The following is a 21,132-nucleotide window of genomic DNA, read 5'->3' as shown; positions in this document are numbered from 1 at the left end:
ACACACACACAGGGAATATTTGGCATATACGGCTTTTAGTTAAAATGTTACCTCCATGTGTGGCCTATTAATTCTGAAAACCGAGTTTATTTCTGTTCTGAAATGAGAGATGGCTCAGGAGATGCAACTTCACCAGCACTGCAGCCACAGACTGCTCCCTGTGTGGGCACCGCACACCAAGCGAGACCTGAACCCGAACATTATTCAAAACATTTTGTCTGAACCCGGCCCGGCATGTCCGAGGGGTCCTGTCAGGCTCAGGTCGAGTTCCCACAGATGCTCGGCGATGATGCGCCGCTCCAGCTCGAATATTCTGTCCACCTTCCTTTTCTGGTCCCGTCTCCCTCGCTATCGGTTTGACAACATTTATTTTGACTTCAAATCTGAGATCAAACTTTCTTTTTCCTTCAGTTATGTGACTTTCTCATGATACAGCTTTTTTTTTTGTGTGTGGTATTTTTTGTCCACTGCTGACACTACAATAACAGCTTTTATTACGGTTCAAGTCCAGTGTGGCGCTGTCTTTAGATTTTTATTCAATCATTCCTGACTTCTGAAATGTTGTTTTCAGGTTCTGTGATTTCTGTGTCTGCACACGGCACTGCAGTCTCATGCCCTTATATGGGCGTTAGCGGGTCGTTAACCTATGCTAATTTTGAAAAACTGGCAGGTGCTTTCAACTTACGAAAAACATGGCATTACACAATCACAACAATTCTGCAGTTTAAGAACGCGCCATGAATCTGACACAGAGTTTTGTTGGGAAACTTCTTAATAACGAATTTAAGAAGATTCTTAAGTAGATATTGGTGAATGAGGCCCAGAGTTCAATATAATTAAAGGTGCATTGTCGACATCTCTCACAGACTGACAACCTGGTAAAACACCATCCACTGCTTGAAGTCGCCTTTGAGAAGCGTATGTGAATGTAAAGATATCTTCTCCACCTTGTTAATCATGTCCAATATAATGTCAGACTTGTTTAATTTACTGTTGGTGGCAGTACACTACATGTCAATGTCAACCTTACATGCTCCCTCCCGTACCATTACAGTCTGGCACCGCTTTTGATTTATGTACAGGCAGGCACCACCCCCTTTCTGCTTATCAGTGTGTAGCCTTGTCCCTGTCAAGTTGTGTCATGTTTTCAAGCCTTCAATATACTGTACAGATCCAAGTCAGAACCCAACTGTCAGGCTACGTCTCCATGAAGGCTGCGATACATGTGTTCCTGTGCTCCTGCTACTGGTGCTAGACATAAACCTGGAGTTTGTTCAGTTTACTATTCAATGAACGTAGATTTCCGAGAAAGAGTGATGGTAGAGGTTTCCTTCTCGTCCTGTTTTCCTGCCTGCCTGTCTTTCCCCTCGTCCTCTTAGTTTGTTTGTGTTTACCGCACACTGTGTATTTCCACACGGTATCAATTATGGTGTATTGCACTCTGTATTGATGTGTTCAGTTCCACTATATTGCAAACTGAGAAAAAAAAGTCCCAATTTAATATCCCTGGCTATGGAGTGGACCAATTTTCCCATCCAGACAGTGGGTGAAGTGCAACCATCAGAACAAGAATCGGTTTGTCCATTGTGTCTGGTCTTAAACAGAACTTTCTAGGTTGTACTGTTCTATGCCATTGTGCAGCCATGGAGATAATGTCAATGACTCCATGGTGAATTCTTCGCTGTCACAACAGGCACAAAGTTTACAAATGTAAGCCCCACAAGCAAAATCATCAGGATGACGTTCATTCTTTTCATCGATCACTTTTATATTGAATACTGAATACCACCAGCGGGGCTTTAGACACAAGTCTTATTGTTTAATTACTTTCTCTCCTCTGTCTTTTTCCTCTTCTTCCCCACCACCACCCTCCCCCTTTTATTTCCTCTTTAGTGGGATGCCATCACAGAGATGGACGAGCACAACCGGCCCATCCACACTTTCCAGGTTTGCAACGTGATGGAGCCCAACCAGAACAACTGGCTTCGTTCCAACTGGATCTCTCGGCAGGCGGCTCAGAAGATCTACGTGGAGCTTCGCTTCACCCTGCGCGACTGCAACTCCATCCCGTGGGTGTCGGGCACCTGCAAAGAGACGTTCAACCTCTTCTACCATGAGACTGACGAAGGTCACGTTGTCAAATTCAAGCCTGTGCAGTACACCAAGATTGACACCATTGCTGCTGACGAGAGCTTCACTCAGATGGACCTCGGAGATCGCATCCTCAAGCTCAACACAGAGGTGCGCGAGGTGGGACCCATGACCAGGAAGGGCTTCTATTTGGCGTTCCAGGACATTGGCGCCTGTATCGCCTTGGTTTCAGTGAGGGTTTACTACAAGAAATGTCCGTTCACACTGAGGAACCTGGCCTCCTTTCCAGACACAGTGCCTCGTGTGGACTCGTCCTCACTGGTGGAGGTGAGGGGAGCGTGTATTGACCATGCGGAAGAAAGGGACACACCCAAACTCTTCTGTGGAGCCGATGGTGATTGGTTGGTTCCGTTGGGAAGATGCGTCTGCAGCGTTGGGTATGAGGAGATTGACGGCACATGTGTTGGTGAGTTTCCCAATCTTTACATCGTATATTTTGCTCTTCATCAATTAGTGTATCACCAAATGCTGCAATGCTGAGAATACAAACCTCTGACTTAAATATGACTTATTCATATTCATTTTGCCCCCCCTCAAACCATCTATGATTCATAGGTTGTAACTTTCCACACAGCATTTAATCATTTCCCTGAAAGTCTTACTTTCTACTCAAATCTTTCCCTCAACCGTCTTTTTACTCTCTCTCCTCCTTTTTCACTCTTTAATTTATTCATATAATGGCCTATAAACATAAACATGGGACATAAAGTAGTATAACATTACAACCTAGCCTGCGAATCAATTTCGTATTTGGTCTATTCAACATAAAAATTGATGCATCAACCAGCCAGAAAGGTAAGAAATATGGATAAATGAAGTGGGAGATATATTAAGTGCAGAACTTTATTTCCATCTACTTCATGTATTTTCACAATGCTACAAAAAAATAACTTATATGTCGGTGATTGTCCATTTTTTTCTACTCACTCCTCTGTTGTGCTCTCATTAGTCAAAGATTTTTTTTTCTTCTCGATTTCGCCTCCTGTCTCCATTCTCTCTTTCATTTTCCTCTGCTCCCCCAGTGTTATTGCGAGCTGTCTACTCTCTGGAGAATAAGATGGAATAATGTGAAGGGATGACACTGTTTAGGATTATTAGTTTCACAGCAGAGAGGTGTGTGTGTGCGTGTTTGTGTGCGTGTGCGTGTTAGTATACTTTAAATCTAGGTCTGTCAGTTACTGGGCTTAAGCTGTGACATTAATTTAATTCCCCTTATCCCCTTGTATTTTCTTAGTCTTTTAACGGCTGCAGGAATTCAAAAGAGGATATTTAGCAAATAACAGTACATGCAAGATTAGTGAAATTATGGTAAAACAAAACAAACAATGCTTTAGAGATGGATCTGAAAGGTGAATATTCAGATGTTTGTTCTGGGTTCAAAGGACACAAGTATTGTTTATGTATCTTCACGCTGGTGTACATTGGTCCATCTTTAGCGTACGGCTTGAGAGCCAAACAATCTATGTACGTGATCAGGCATGCCCCCATGTTGTATTGTGCACCGAGTAGGTGGTCTACAACCAATGTCCCATGGGGCTACCTGTGTGTGACAGATTACCTCAGACAGGGTGGTAGCAGTTTGATCCTCAACTCTCTGATATAAGCTTTGGGTTATTAGTGGCACCTCACTGGGAATGCTGTAGTACAGATGAAGAACTTCCTCTAAAATCTTGTCGAGTAATATGTACACGTGACTTTAATCTAAAGAAGATTCATTCTACAGGGTGTCCATTGTGCTTGGAGAGAAATCACCCACTTAATGTGTAGTATGAAGAGAATTTGGTGTAGAAATTAACTATACACTATTAATTCACTGACAAGTAATATACCACATGTGGTGCAACACTGATTTTAAAACATCCAATAGCTTCTATGAAACAGCAACAAAGACACTGGCACGTAGCTGGAGGACAAACCCCCAAACATTCATCTGTGTCCAGCTGACTAGTTTGTGGCATTGTGACCAGTCAAGATAATGTCTCTGCCTTTACCAGATTGAGCAAAACGCACAGCAGATAGAAGTATTGGCACAGATTGGATGACAAAGTACCGCTTTTGTCTCTCTCTGAAAATCACCCATGTAGCCAACACCACCTTAAAACTACAGCTTTGTAGTGTTCTTTCAAACAATCCTTTCAAGACTGTACTCACTGCTTTCCTCCATTCGTTCGCCATCGAGGACCAGATGTCCTCATACAGTTGATTACGATTCATCTTGTGACTCGGGTCGGCGAGGTTTCCCAGCTGCACTCGCAGCTGCATCGCAATCAACAGGCCAGGGGTGAGACTGCAGCTGTGATTATAGCCAGACTATAGCAAAATTGGTTACTTCATTCATGTCTGTTCCTTTATTATCCCCCCCCTACACTTATACATCCCTTAATTGTTGTGTGACAAGCTTAGTTATGGTAGATAAACCTGCTCTTGAGGACGGAGGAAAACAGATGGTAAAGTGGGTTTGTTTTTGAGACTTGAATCCCTGCTGCCATTTTGCACGCATTGCCGGACTCACAAATGAGTGTTCACCAATGTAATGACACAAAACCCAGGAGTTCTGATAAACACTGCAAACAACGTAAGCTGTGTACTCTGACAGTATGTGACCGCATGACACATTTAAATAGCGAGAGCTTTGTGAAGTGTTTACCTGTTTGGTTTAAATCTGTCTTTGTGTTTGCAGTTCATAAAACCCATTGCTCCACATCGTAGTTTAAAGAGGCAAAAAGGAGCCGAAGTAGAACAAGAGTCATTTCTGCTCTTTGCCATTTATAGCGATAAACAACCACAAAAGGGTCACCTATCAGCGTGCCTGTGGCCCAATAAACTAAAGTAATTTGTCTTCTTTCTTCCCTTCCTTCTCCTTCACCGCTCACTCTCTGAGAAGCAGATTTCACACTTGGGTTAAGTTTAGCCTTTTGGGCAGTGTGATGGCATTTTACTGCAGTGTCAGCCCTGAAATGCAGCCGCTGCTCATTGTTCCGGGGGTTCAAACAAGCGCCGTTATTAAAAGCCTCCGCACTAGGTACCACTGCAGAGCCTTGGGCATTGAAGGAGAACGAGTGAGGTGGCTGGCTAAGCTAATGCTTCAATCCCTAGTTTACAACCAACTGGTCCTTTAAATGCTACGGCTGCGTGACTAAGCTAGGAGGAAATTACAGGTTTGAATGATTTGTGATTTGAGTAAAATACCATGATTGAAAAGTGTTGAGAAGCACAGCATTGACCTTTGTGTGCTCCCCGTCTCTGCTCGCTTGTGTGTCATGACAGGGAATTAGCCTTTTATGCAGCTCGTGCACTCACAGTAAATCAATGAGCTTAAGCGCCAGTTAAAGCCTTATGTTAAATGCATGTTAAGTAAGAGAAAATCCTGTGGTTGTCATGCTGGAAACGCTAAAGGGAAGATTTTTCCTAGTTTAAAGTATTTTCACTCTTTAGATGCAACAGATTTCTGCAAGATTATCTGTATATGATCAGAGAGGTGGGATGGAACTCTTCATGTGACATTATCCCATTCAGATCTCACAAAGAGGGAGGATTAGCTTTACTATGTAATTATTCCTCAATCTAACCCCTTACACAGCTACAGATATGTGACACTCTCCATTTCTGACTTACGAACCTTTGTTTATCGCATAAGAGAAGCTGCCTGAAGTCTGAATATAGGGATTTAGTTCCAGTTAGATTTTAAAAACTGTCCATGCTTTCCAACCAGCTAAAGCCAAATAATCCCTTTCTGTCATTCTAACTGAATTTGGTTACAATAGTACTATAATCCCCTGTCCGTTTCCTGCATGACGTTTGTAGTGTACGTGTGCTGCACTGAGGCTGATGTTAATCAAATCTGATAAACCCTGCTGCCCTTATTTCAAATGATGTGCTCGTTGTAAGTTGGCACATTGTTTTAGAACACATTTCCTTGTTTTATCTTTTTCTCTCGTAGCTTATGCCCAAAATGTTTTCAGATTCCAAATTTGATTATTGAATCTATAACCAGATGGTTATGAGCCTTCATATAACAATATGATCCCATTCCTAGATTGAAGGAGCAACATTTTTATAGCAAAATTGCAGATCAGTTATTTGTTGTGCAAATGAGGAAGGTGTCCTTTGGACGACCACTAGTAGTGCTGTGGAGCAACATAACCCAGCTCTTGAGGTGGTTAGAAGAACAAAAATCTATTTGTCATTTTTATATATAAAAAACTTAATTTAATTGGCACAAAATGCAGCTTCATTGTGATGCATTAATTGTGAGTGTTCCTTTAATCATGTTAATAACTTACTGCTGAATATTGGTATTACTGATTTCATCAGGTTGCCTTAAATATATTTGAGCTCCTTGTTGCAAATTGTGGTTAATGTTGCGCAGCAAAGTAAAATGTAGCCTTACAAATGGAGTTTCCCGGGTGATGCACACTAACACACACACACACACACACACACACACACACACACACACACACACACACACACACACACACACACACACAGAGCCCATTTCTTTCAAAGAGAGGCAACGGAGGCAGAGAGAAAACGATGAGGGAGGGAGAGAAAGTGCCTCTTTGGCAAGGAAACTGTTCCCGCACCATTTATCTCCATTAAGCCTTTTTTTGTCTCAATACGTTTTCTTATGTGCAGGTGGAGCAGTGTGCTTTGGACCGTTAAACTATATTTGGTGTAATATAGTTTGCACTACAGCCCATTTAATTTGGTTTAACATACATGTGAGAATATGATGATCACTAAAATATCCTATTTCTATTGTCAGATAAATTGTGTGTGTGTGGGATGGGGGGTATGCTATCTATAGACGAAAATTGAGAAAGAAGTTGTTGATGTTTCACCATAAAATTGAATGATATAATTTATGATATACTTTATGGGTACTTACGTTTTGCTCATAAGGAAGACAGGTCCTGTTAATGTCCAAACAGATATAGGTCCCCACAATGTGAGATATTCCTCGAACACACACACACACACACACACACACACACACATACGCACGCACTTTAGACATAAACATCAATAAGTGCAATCTGTGGTGTTAATGCAAGATGGCACCTTGCATACCTAAATGAGTGACGTACGCTCAGTCGCTCTCTCTCTCTTTTATCTAGCTGTCTTTCTCTTATCGCTCCCTCTCTCCATCTTTCAGGGTAAGACAATATAGCCGGTGCTGTTACCGCTCTGTGTTTTACAGCAGGTCTTTGTGTTCATCGGTCTCTGTGTAAGAGCTCTCTGCAGTGCTATGAATAATGTAATCACAGTGTGCTTGTGTGTGTTTATTTATATGTATGTGCACCTGTAAGTTGTGGTGTCGCTGGGTGTGCTGTGTGTTATTTGCCAAACCAAAGTGGTTCTTCCCTGTGCTGGGCGTAAGCAAAGTAAGAGCAGTCTATTTGCATTCTAAACTAATGCTTTGCCACACACACTGAGAATAACTGCACTCATCACGTATTAAAGAATAACAGATACTGCGAAGGACTAAACATAACACGACACACTGGGACATTTTGTTATTTGATTGGTACTGTTTTTTGTTCATTCCAAAAAAAAACAATTTGACAAAATCAGTTGTTTCTCCATCCTGTAGGACTATAGACATGATGGATAAATTACTTCACAATGATTTCATAATGAGATAGATAGATGTGATATGCAAATTGTCCATTAATTGTCAGTAATAAGTGAAAAAATACTAAACTTAAGTGAAGGAAAATGTAACCTAAAACCAGAACCAAATATATAGTGCATAGGATTACTGAGGTAAAAGTATAACACAACACTTTTGATTATCTTTTTGTTTTTGAGATCAAACTATTCTCCTCCAACAAAATGTATTTCCAAATGTTAACACCACAAGTTATACTGACAGTTCTGTTCAGCCTGTTCTTCTGAGATAACATTTAACACAATCCAACACAGCAGTGGAACAACATCAGGTGTCTGGGCTGGACTACACACAGGTAATTGGTCAGGTAACAGGAACGGCTGTGTTAATGTTAATTGGCATGCTGGTACACACATCCCCGAGAAAGTTTCTCACAGTTTCGAGACATTTTCAATTACAGCATGAAGATAGTCAGACAACAATTATAGTACATATCCCTCAGCCTGTCAGCCTGCTAAATGAGATGTCACACAAGAGAGAGGCAATGCACAGGCAAAAACACACGCTTAATGAATCACATGAATCACACACACACACACATGCCAGGACGGAGACACAACAGCATACACCACGCGCCAAATCTCCTGGCGTCACTCACGGACACACAAAAAGCCAAAGATGCACTAAAGCCCCGACAACAAGTGCAAAGTGTCAGTGCCAGAGACATTTTGCTCTCACAAAACACACTCACACAAACACACACGCGAGGAGACACACTCGCGGGGGCTCAGGCTGGCATCAACAACGGAGCTGCTTACAGACGGGGCCACACTGCAGGGAGACGCTGTGACATTTCAGAAGAGGATGGTTTTAGTTTAACAAGCATGGCCCTTCAGGCTTAATTGGGAGTTTCTGGAGAGAGAAAGAGAGAGAGAGGGAGGTGCGAAGAGAGAGAGAGTGTGCTAGAAGTGGATGGTAGATTTTAAAATAACATTCTTCTTCACTTCACCCGGCATCAACACACATCCGAGTTGTGAAGGACCCGTCGCTCCTCCTCTTTGACGGATAACAAAGTGTCTGCGGTCGTTTCATAACATGATGTTTCTTATCAGACGTGTAATGGTTTATGAATTTCCCATCATTGAAATGTATTTATGAATTCAAATCATACAGTATGGCTGCAGCTTTTTATTTGTTTGTCTCCGCAGTCGTTCCATTAGCATTTTTCCGTTGCAGCTATCAAAAAGAATATCATTGAAAGCTCTTTGAACGCTGACAGTATGCTAATGCATGGTTCCCCTGAGTTGTCATTAAGCTCAGTGTACCTCTGAAAGGAGCTTCCCCTGCCAAAGGCTTGATGTGGCTTGAGTTATGCCCAGTGCTTGTACTCTGCTGTCAGTGCACTGCTCCGTTCGGTGTCACTACGAGCTGTCAACGAGCCCAGTGAATTATCACTGAAAGCAATATCATTCAATTTAAGAATTTGACTTCCATACGTTGATGAGTCTGACAATTATATACAGTAAAAGGAAATCTTCTTTCAGAGAGGTCCAGATAGAGAACATTGCCCCAAGCAAATGTATATAATGTCCAACTAAAGTTATGGTTCAGTGCAACATATTTTGAAAAATTAGATGTATCAACATCTCTGTGTAGTAAACAACTGACAGTAAAATCAAGGAAAATAAAATACAATAATATGTTAATATATATGTTAAATTACGTTTTTTCCCTTTTCTTAAAAATAAAAATACGATTTACACTTAATTGTCTCAGCCAATGTTCTAACAATTTCAACAATCTTAACAACTGAACAACTTTACTTTTCCTACTTTTCTCTGACTTACTCATCCCCCTCTATTCTTCCTCCTTCGTCCCTCCCTGGTGTTTGTAACTCACCCATTTCCGGAATGCTTATTGCATTTTCCCAGATTAGATCTAGCTAAATCCGACATGATTTACAACTCATGCAATTGTTCTGTGGGTTTCCTGGGCTGCTAAACCAGTGTTATGAAGTGAAGAAAAGCCCCTTCAGTTAGTAAAGAAACCCTCTGTCTGAACGGGATAAGTCTCAATGATTAATCAGTTAAAGGTTGGGGTCAGAGTAAGATGGTGTCTGGGTGCGGACCCGTACGACGGTCCACCTATTAGTGACCTCTTCCTCGAGTACGTCCTCTTTTTGAAGAGAAAATGTTGTTGATTATGATGATATGCATTTTTACTTTCAGTGAAATGAAATCAGATCAACTGATACATAGCTCGTGCTGATAATATCCAACCCTACAAGTAATGTGTCCCCAGTAACCATATTTTTATCAGACTGAAAAATTGTGTACCCCAACTAGGTACAACTTGCGATAGCGGAGCATCAAGGCTACATTTTTGGGGAAAATGTAGCCTTGGACAGAATATTGATATTTTTAATAGCAGGATCCCTCCCATGCAGATCTGCAATGCTCAGCATGAAGTAGACAAGTAAACAGCTTGTAATATAATGTTCTCTGGCTTTACAGAGTCACATGCAACCTAAATGAAAAGTAGTTCAAGTTAAGTTTAAATTTGTACCTTAAGTGGAAATAGCTTTTACATGATGTGGTCTTCCAGTCTCCCTGACCTTGACTGTGTTCTTGACAGGTGAAACTTTTTTGTCCTGCTGATGGCTGTTGACCGTGCAGTAGAGATCAGCGGCCCCAGTCGTGAGGCCACTGCTAGTGAAAAATGGGTGCCATCTGGAGGAGGCCAGGGAGGTCGTCGAGTGGGCAGCAGCGAGCGGAGGGTGGCGGGGTCTTATTCATGCAGTCGCTGGCTGCGAACCACAGCTTAACAATAACTGCAAGTGACTCATTCAGTCACACTTAGCTGGTGTAGATGGGGGAGTCACTGTTCTGTTCTGTAACTCTGACAAGGTGCTAACAGGAACGTTTGTTAAATAGCAGAGCATGTGCAAAACCTGTGACTCTATATATTACCACTGGTTAATTCCCGTCTACAGTCACACCGGAGAGATTGACTCCTCATCCTGTGATTTACCGAAGTCAAACCCTGCATCTTAAATGAGTTCTATTCTTGCCAACATAACAAGGCTTTGGTAAAGAAAACATTGAATTTGAGCGAGGCTGCCATATTTAACTGCTCTCTGGAAGACTCAGAAAATCCAACTGTGGATGACTTCCTAATGCAAATATTGCACAAGCCTGTGCTCTGTACTTTGTGCAGTATGATGCAATGACCTTAAATCTGTGGGTGAAGAGGCTGTTTGAGGTCACATGTAACTGACCCACTTTTGACAGCCCATTGTTCTTGTGGTCAGGCTCATTTTGTATGTTTTTTATTAAAGTGTAATAGTTAGATATAATTAGTCTGAGAGCACAACTGGGACTGAATTAAGGTTATGAAGTTAGAAATAAGGTTGAGTCTGGCTTCAGTGTTTAAGGTTATAATTTCAGGTCGATACAGTATGTCAAGTCCATTGGGGATTGTAGAGTAAGTTGTTTTGTGTGTGTGTGTGTAGAAAGTTGTCCAAGAACAGCCATTAACATTAACCCAGAAAAAGACTAAAACAACTCAATATCATTAAAAGTGAAAGAACACACAAGGATACATATGGATAACAGACATAAGGAAGTACAGTTGCTGTGGTGTGGGAATACATCGTCTTCTTTTAAGAGTCTGAAACGCTTCACAATGACGGAGCTGGAGAGAAAAGCATTTTGATAGAGTGTGCGTTCATATACGTGTCTGTTTTTTTCCACTCACATTGAATTGACACTTTCCTTCCTCAGATCTCTGATGCTTTGCCGACTTCCTCCACCGTCTCTCTTTAAATCAGTCATTTGATGAGCATTAGAGGCTCTTGTGTTGTCGCTCTTCAAACTGTAATTGAGAACAAATGTGGAGTGTTTAATTGGCGTTGTCAAGCAGGGGGGCGGGTGCTTTGGGCACCTAGAGATCTCCTCATCTCTTTGCATTTTCACAGTTTAAAGAATAAATTATGCAGATCGCAGTTTTTTTTTGCGAGAGCCCTAGTTGCAGCGTGAACTTGCGTTGACTTCTGCTTGGCTTCCCCCCCCCCCGTTCGCAGAGAGTTACTTCAAAGCGAGGGAGTGATCAAAGACAGTGGGGGAAAAAAAATAGATTCCCAAACGTACCGGCACCCTGCATACGTACATGCAGCTTCTGCCTGTCTCGACGCCGCACACTCTCTCTCGCTCCGAAAAACAAAAGCAAGCGACGTCGTCAGATGTTTTTCTTTCTTCTTTTTTTTCCTCTTTTCTTTTTCTTTCGTCTCCGGGAGCAGAGTCCTGTCAGACACTGCAACATTTCAATTGATTCCCCTCTTCCCTCATACGTGTGTGTTCTATTTTAGTACGTAAGCCGAGAGACAGAATTAGTCATTAAAAGGGTATGTATAGCAGGACATGGCCCAGATAACACATCACAGGCCTGGATTGAAGAGCAGGCTTGTCACAAATGAAAGTGTGTTTTGGAGGCTGGAGACAGCTCCTCCCCAGTAGAAAAGCAGCGGGGTTATTGGGGGTTCAGCGTCAGTATTAACTGTGTTTTGTCTCTGAGGCAGTTTGTTTATCCTGCAGCCATGAAGTAAAAAGACTTAACACTTGTGTTCCCAGTAATTTAATCATACAAATGTTTCATCTGCCATGTAAAAAAAAGGAATGATTTATGTGCAGCCATCATTAGGGAGAGTGGGTGGAGATGTTTTTTTTAAAAGTTGTGCTAATTAAGATATCACCATCACTATCTGGCTGTCGCTCATGCATACTGATGGACTGTATGCATTAGACAGAACTTAGACAGCCCCATCAACACAGTTACTCATCTAATGCACTGAAGCTCTAGCTCATCACCTGCATACAGACACCTCTGGCCTCGGTCAGGCCCAGTACCAACCTGTTCAAGTATTCACAGTCACCTCTTCATTCCTCCGAGGAACAAATTGTGGGGTTTTTTTAGTGTACAAATAGGGGTTACGTTGGTGTAACAGAGTAACTTTTACTCATTGCAAGAAACATTTATAAAATCTTTTTTTATTTGTCTAAAGCCGTTTCTCTGGCATCTGGTTGATCAATATTTAAGTCGACCCGAGTCAGTTTTATTTATTTAGCACCAAATCCTAACAGAAGCTATCTCGGAGAACTTTTCCTGTAGAGCAGGTAAAGATTTCCACCTTGAGAAAAAGCACCAGGCAACAGTGATGAGGAAAAACCTGGAATTTTTCCGGAGGGGCTGTTTGTAAGAATGTAAATATCCGAGTCAGTTGCTTCGGTACAATTTCCTGAACTGATCCTGCCAGCCCTCTAGTAAGATATCCAGAAAATGCCATGAGGCCAAGTGAGAATTCAGCAGGAACTTTCACAGTGATTGATGATGCTTTTAACAGGTAACAGATGCAAAACTGGAAGAACGCAATTATCTCAGGATGAGGAGAGGAGCCATACACGTTGAAGATATGGATGAAGATGTCAACTTGGAAAGACAATGAGATCTGAGAGCTTTCGGCGATAAGGGCCGGTGCCGCTGTTAATGTGCAATAAACAAAAGCCCCGTGCTTTCTGCAGCTGAATTTAAACAGCCTCCTTCATGCTCCGGATGCCACCCCTCAACTTTATATGTTGTTGTGACCGTTTCTCGCCTGGACAATCTCCTGCTGCGTACTTTATACGTTAAAAGAAAACTCGGGAAACTGTCCAGACACAATTTTCCCAACATTTTCTGTAGTTAATGTCAGAAAAAAAAACTATAGAGAGAGAGTGGAAGAAAAACCGACAGAGCACAATGCAAGTTTTTTCGATAATGTGGAGTAATAAGAACAAGTTGGAGAAGACTAGCAATGAGAATTGAAGCAGCAGGTGTAGGAACATGGGGGCAGTAGGTGGCTCGCTATCACATCTGTACATCTCCGGAGGTGCTGTAGCTGCAGAGAGAAATAGGAGAGAACAGAGATGAGAAGACAGGACAGATAGAGAGAAAGAGGCATACAGCCTGGATTATTTTGCATTTGTGGGAACAAAAAAAAGAAACAGTGTTTGGTTGATGCAATAGCTTTCACAAACTTTACAGTAAGCTTGTTGCACTACATGGACTCCACTGTATTATGCTGGGTAAAGCTGATTCATTGAGAGTGAGCTCAAACTGCTGGTGGTACAAAGATAACAGGGGCAAAGTCTGGAATAATATAAGAATAAGGTGCTAACTGAAAAGCTTAAAGCTTGGATTGGATGGCCTTAGAGGAGTCAGACAGTCTGATGTCAGTGGTGAGGTGATTTTAGGAAGGGGTCCAGATTTGAAAAGGCCCTGCAGCCAGCAGACTTCTTTTTACCTCTGGGGACTGAGTAATGAAACAATAATGAATGTACCACTTGGCTGTTGGTAGATTGTGTCCCAGAAAGCGACTCTCATCATTTGCTCTGCTGTCCTTAAACTTTAAGGACAAATTTTTTACGCTGGCACATACAGGTGTCAGTGCCAGTTTGGTATTGTTGTTGATTTCTTTGCACCTGCACATCTTTCCTGGCTCCAGGCAGACCCACTTGTGCCAAGTTAGTTGGAGTGGCTCGGATGAGGTTGTGTTATTTTTTTTTCCAGAACAGAAGGCACAGTGATAATTTGGTAGTTGTGTTGGCGTGAAGGTGTAAACACCTGCTCCGATAATCTCTTATCATCTCCTATTATGTGGCTTTGTTGAAACACGGCTCTGAACAATCACAAAGCATTGTTCACGTTCGCAATTTGAATCTTCCAACACGCTGCCCGGATGTAATGGAAATTCACCTGCTTGGCACCAAACTATTGCATATTGATCCGTACTTCACTCAGTAAAACCCTGAGTTCTGTTGAAGCTCTCAGGATTCATTTCAGTAAAAGTCTAAACTGAATTTGCTTGAGAACAAATTTCTCTTTTCGTGTAACGACATCTAATCAGGTTTATTGTTGCTGCTTACATGCAATCTTGTCACAGAAATTGCAGTAAATGGCAGTATTGTGAATTACAACAGCACTGTAAGCTTTTAACACTTTTACATATTGTTTCCATTCACAAGTCCTTTGTTTTACAAAATATTTCCTTCCAGAAGAAAACACAAAAATATCTGCAACTCAAACTAGCATCCTGGGCCAGTAGGTGGCGATAAAGTTTACGCTTGCGAATGTAGTTAATGTTTTGCAGTGATGCTAAATTTAAAACTTGTAATTAGACTTAGCAGTGCCAACCAGATAGAGAAACCGTAATAATTGGTACAACAACCATGTTGGTGTTTATTCTGATCAATCAGCAGCGGGCATGAAATCTTTTACACTTTTATAAAATCTGCACTTTGGAAGAGATTAGTAAAAATGACTTAAAAGGCTGTTTGCATGTGGATGAGAGGTTCAAACACAGAGTAAAAAGTTTGTTTTCTAAAATATCCTCATTAGTAGACAGTGTTTCCTAAACTATATGTGCAGCTCAAAATGACATGATTTGTTGTTGTTGTTTGAACTATACTATCATTACTAGCTTATTTCTATCATCGCCAATATTTTTGCTGCATTTCTGTGTGTGTATCTATTTAAACTTTTATAAAAATGTTAGCAGAGTGACACTCTGTTTCACCTCTTTTGATGCTCCCTCACCCTATCCCTCTATCATCTCATATATGAGCAGCAGCAGCGCATGAAGTGAGCCCATGACCCCAGGGTACGAAAGGCTTTAACTAGCAGTAGGTGTCTCTCAATCTGCCAGACTGCAACAGCCAAGCTTGTTAGTCACACCAGTGGAATTGGGCGCGCACACATGCACACACAAACACACACGCGCACAAGTATCCCATGGATAGACTTAATCCAGCCATTGGATGCAGCGAGCAGCGATAGAAAAACTGGGTCAGTTCTAGAGAAGAGCGTGGTGTGAAACCGTCCCCCTCGGGGTGGATTGAGGTCTGAACTTTGGCTGACCCCCCCCCCAACAAGTTGTACACTGAAAACCTCCGAATTCGCCGGCTGGAATCTGTTTGAATTAATGCTGACAACTTCATTGATCAGGCTAAAACGTGGGCTTAAGCCGTACCAGGAGCATTTTGGACATGGATAAAATGGAGTAGCTGTAATTGGGTTTTCTTCATGCTGAGATTAACTAGACGAGGGAAAGTTGAAAGCTGTAGAGCTGGGAATGATGGTGACTCTCTCCTCCAGTGGGTTTGCACTTCACATAGACATTTAAGGTATTACTCTTCTAGATAGAAATGTTACGGGTAGATTTTAAAAAATCAATTGAAAGCCTGTTTCTCTGTGTCTGTTTTTTTTTACTTCTTCTTGAGAGGATCCACTTCAGTTTAGACCCTTTCATGTTAGTTTTTTTTAAGTCTTCCAAATTCAATCAAATAAATAGTTCTCTGCATTCCCCCAGCAAAAGTACAACATGATTTACATAATTCTCTCAAATCACTGCTGGAATGGCATCGCTATGGTTACAGTTTGGTTAGAATAAACACAAAGAAATGACTTTGTGAGGTTAAGGGATCGCGGTTTAAGGTAAAAAAACGACTTCTTGGTTAAGGTTAATCACGTTGCAGCCGGCTCAGGTCACCTGCAGGTAAACAGTCTGAGTGACGAGCTAAAGAGCTGGAACATATTGACCGAAATGCACCGGCTATTGGCCTTTTAATTTTGTAAATCTAAGATTAGCCAAAATGTCACCGGGACATAAAACCCCCGGAAAAATGAATGACTGTGTTTTGTGTGGAGAAACGTTTGTGGACTGTAAACGATGTACGGCGAAAATATCTCCTGTCTACACCTGAACCACCAAAATATTGTCAGTTTCCCTCGGAGGCTAATTTGCTATCAGACGACAGCTGACGACATATGGTTAAAGTCACATAAACTCTTCACTCTGGAATTTGATCATTGCAACTTTCAATGATCTATTAAAGCATTGCATAGTTTATGAATTACAAAATGTAGCTGTAAGACTCTACTAGATGTATATGGAGCATAAATGCGATGTCGCTCTCGAAGCCACCGATGTATTAAAAATAAACACTTGCATCCTTCAGTGAGCCGTGAATGTTGGCAGCCAGCGATGCAATATTCATAATGTGTGTCTGTTCATCTTGCCAGGTAAGATGAATGATGGCAGAGCTGCCAGTGAGCAGATACAGCTAATCTCACTGGGTTAACCATCTTCCTCAGGGGTGACAATTCAGTCATCACTCTGTGTAACAATATTAATGTGTTAAATCCTGGGCCTGGAATAGTATGGCGACTGAAGAGCTACAGGTAAGATATTAAATTCTGCACCTCCGTGAATGTGCACTCGTCTCTTCTGGCACTTTTTGAACTTTTAACTTTTCTGGGTCTACAGTGTGAGGTTGTATTTTAAGCGGTGGAGCTTGACCACAAATCAGTTGAACATTGGGATATTGCCTTTTGTGGAGCCATTTCAAACCGTCATCACTCTTTGTAATGGTAACACTGCACCATTAGACTTCAGTAACTAGTCAAATGGATGGCTCATGGTGAATTTGTATAAGCCCCGAAAAAGGCAAAGTGGCTTTTTATACCGCAGCAAAGGCCAACAGTTACAGAGACAAAAGAGCTCTTTACAGTTTTATATATTTATTATATGACTGCAGGTGTGTGTGTGTGTATGGTAGTGTCCTTTTGCCTTGTCTTAATTTGTGTAGGTGGATGTCCTTCTGTAGATGGAGTATGTGTAAGCTTGTGCCCTCCATGTTTTCTGCATAGCCTCCCTCATATGCTGCCCTTTGTGCTCATGTGTGTACTTATCTATCACCAGCCGCAGGTATAGGCATCTCGTCCTACTCCTTACATTAAAGCTGATGTATGCTTATTGAGCAGCCAGAGGCAGAGACTGCAAACCTGATTTATAAACCAATACAGCTTGTTTTATGGGGGATTGATCTGCCTGTGTCTCTATCGGTGAAGCGTTCCCCTTGTCTTCATTCAGACTGACAGGGGGGTAATAAAGGGATGACAATGAAAGAGAACAATGAAAACGTTTACAATTATTCTGTTTAGTGTCATCTATACTAGTGACATTCATACTTTATGCGGCATTTCCAGACGTGTCAAGACGTCGGAAGCTTTTTCTTGTAACAAGAAAACAGGCAAAATCGCTGCATTTTAGGAATACGTGATATTTTTATGATATAATTAAGCATATTATTCCATATTCTCACAGCAATAAGGTTCTTGGTTTGAATCCCGGTTCGTCCATGGGTCTTTCTATGTGGAGTTTACATGTTCTCCCCGTGTCTGGGTGGGTTCTTTCTGGGTACTCCAGCTCGCTCCCACAATCCAAAGACATGCAGAGTCAGGTTAGGTCGAGTGGAGATTCTGAATGGACCATAGGTGTGAAAGTGAATGGCTGTTTGTGTCAGTATGTTGGCCCTGCAATATGTTGGCGATCTGTCCAGGGTGTAGCCCCCTGCGACCATTACAGGAAGCTTGATGGATGGATGGATGGATGATAGCTGTAGTATCCCCACGCCGCCGACGATTCTGCTGGTTTTTCTGGAGCTCTTCATCACTTCACATGATCTTCATCAACAGATGTAGTTTACCCAGTTGTCATGGAGTTTAACACTCAAGTTTTTTAAAAGACCTTCATTCTTGACCTTAGAAACAAGAGGAAGGTGGAATGATAAACACTGATATTGATCTTTCTTTTAAAAAAAAAAACACAGCAGCATGAACAGCAGTGTCCATTATTACCCTCATAAGGTTGTGCAACAACTCTGCAGTCATGTTAATGAATGTGTCTCTGCACTGCTGCCAAATTCCTAGAGTATAATTTAGGTTATATTTGCACTTTCATTATTTTCCCAATCATTCACACTCCAGCCTCGAATTGTTTCCTGAGTGTCTGCATGTTAATCCATCATCAGTGGTTACAGTGTAGTTTACTATTAATCATATGTGTTAAGTTAAATGCCCACTAGCCTGGTGACAGCTAACACTTACATTGTGATAGCAAGTCACTGTAGCCTCCACTCTGCCCTGCTAGCACTGCTCAAAGGGGACATTCTAACCTCTTTGTCTTGTAAACACAACAATGACTGAAGCTCTTGTTAAGGGACCATCACCACCACTCACTGCTGCTAATAAACAGTAGGTGGTGGCAGAGAAAAGAGACATATAGCACCTTTAACTGACTCATAACAGTCGAGGCGTAGCGCCCAGGCTGTAGCACATTATCTTTTCACCACTTTCTGTTTCCGTTCTTCACTTCCCGGTGTAGTCTTTTCTGTGCATACACATAATTTATACGTCTGGCCCCGGGACTCTTGTCTAACTGTGCGTGACTCCATGACTTTAAATAAGTGTGTTAAAGCAGCTCCTGGCTCCAGAGTGTTAACAGCAGCAGGACCTGATCATGGACAGTGATTAACATTAGATGTGTGGCAGGGCACCAGAAGACCCTAGAGTGTCAGACCCAGACCTCTGAACCTGACTGCCGTCTGCCTGCTGTCTCGCACACACACACACACACACACACACACACACACACACACACACACACACACACACACACACACACACACACACACACACACAAATAATGAAGAAGCCACTTACTGGCTACCTTGGTCTCCCTTTCAATGTTTCCCTGTCTTTGTCTCCTTTCAGTCAACTGAAGTTAAGAAGAAATAACACTGAAAGTTTAAAAGAAAAACTCGTGCAGCTGCTGTGGTGTTCAGAGCATGAGATAAGAGAACAAACACACACACATCACACACACACACACACACACACACACACACAGTTTGAGTTGCTGCTGTGGTGCAGAAGTAACTGGGGATCAGTGCCTGTGTGTGGATATGAAAGGGATCATTTTGTTTCATCCAGGGTGTTTTTTTAAGTGTGTGTGTGTGTGTGTCTGCTTTAATCCAACTGATACTGATGTCTTTTTCAGGGTCTAGGATGGGCAGTAGGTTGGAGATGTAATTCAAGTTTCTTGTAAAAAATCTAATCTTCATTCATCTGAGGGCATCATGTATCCTGATTTCTCTTCAACCAAAGTTTGAACTGATCTTCATCATGAAGGTCAAAACATGTTTCTCTCATTTTACGTATGTACCTATAACAAAACAATTTAGATTCATTCAGTGGTGAAGTCTGTGGATAAAACCGGAATCTGATTCCAGTCTGAATAACCTGATGACAGCTGGTTGACTCCAGTAATAGATGATAATAAACACCTGAATATGAGTGGAAGTGTGTTGTATCATAGTTTATCCTTTACTCATGAATTGCAGTCAAAGATGAACCTCTTAACCACTAGTCTTCTTTTTACCTGTTTGTGTCTAATAGTTGTCGTATGAAAAGTCCATTGCTTCTGGATAATAGCACATATTCCATCCCAGCATGCACCACGTAGCATGATAACACTTTCCTAAAGGTGTGATTAGTCATTTGAAAGTAGATCAAACATTGGTGATGCTTTTCTTAGATTTATGGAGTGTTAGACACCTTTATTTTTGTTCTTTCAGTAAATAAACCAGAGACCTTAGTCATGTTGCAATAGAAAGATGATGCAGCGCCTACAACATAACTAAATATCATCTAATTCACACTAAGAGGATAATAAACCATAAGCTCTAATTAGTTAATAATGTGTAAGGTAACATATCCCAGCACCAACTTACTGTCATATTTACCTGTAAATATTATGCAAATAACAAACTATGGTTTTTAAACTCAGGTTTCCGACACAGTAAAAATCTCATATATTGATTTAGCATAACGCGTTGGCTTATGCTTGAAAAAATGCAGATGTAAAGACAATTACCTTAATACGGTAATGAATTTGTGGATGCCTCATTATTGCTGCTGATGTTCCCGAACACACTTGACAATGTGAGAAGTATAACATGAATAGCTTTCCATGTGCTGTTCAACCACATTGTTGCACAGATTTAAAAATGGAAAAAGCTCAGAAAAATGGAAAGATGAGAGAGAGAGAGAGATGACGAGAGTCTGTGGACTTCTCTCATCTGCTGTTTCCTCTGCAGGAAGGAGGAGAGGCTTTCTGTCATAGGTATGAGGAAACAGGAGGGCACTCGGGTCTGTAGCCTCTCTGTGGGTTTCACTATGGCCTCTTTGTGAAATCCAGCAGGAGAAGAGAAGACAAACGAGAGAGAAAAGCACAATTGCTGCAGATGGTTTATTAGAAGGGGTTTTGCACCTCAGTTTGAAATGGCCTGCAGCTGTTTGAGTGCGAGGGAGGGTCACCTACTGGAAAATATGTGTTTGACGGAGTCACAGATGCCGGTTGTTTTGTACAAAAGCAATTACAGTTTATGGCATTTGAGATAATGATAAACCACATGAGGTTCTGAAATTATTGT

The 21,132-nt window shown here is 41.6% G+C and overlaps 1 protein-coding gene across 1 annotated transcript in view; it reads left to right on the top strand.

Annotated features, from left to right (window-relative positions):
* LOC118120443 (ephrin type-A receptor 6) overlaps positions 1 to 21,132 on the top strand; it is a 155,724-nt gene that overhangs the window by 39,129 nt on the left and 95,463 nt on the right. Inside the window, exon 3 of the mRNA XM_035175374.2 lies at positions 1,894 to 2,557. Within this exon, the coding sequence (XP_035031265.2) occupies positions 1,894 to 2,557 (664 nt within the window). The remainder of the gene's footprint in view (positions 1 to 1,893; positions 2,558 to 21,132) is intronic.

Source organism: Hippoglossus stenolepis, chromosome 13, assembly GCF_022539355.2.
Source record: "Hippoglossus stenolepis isolate QCI-W04-F060 chromosome 13, HSTE1.2, whole genome shotgun sequence".
Taxonomy (NCBI): Eukaryota; Metazoa; Chordata; class Actinopteri; order Pleuronectiformes; family Pleuronectidae; genus Hippoglossus; species Hippoglossus stenolepis.
The sequence above is the reverse complement of the archived record's forward strand: the minus strand, read 5'-3'. Positions and strand labels throughout refer to the sequence as shown.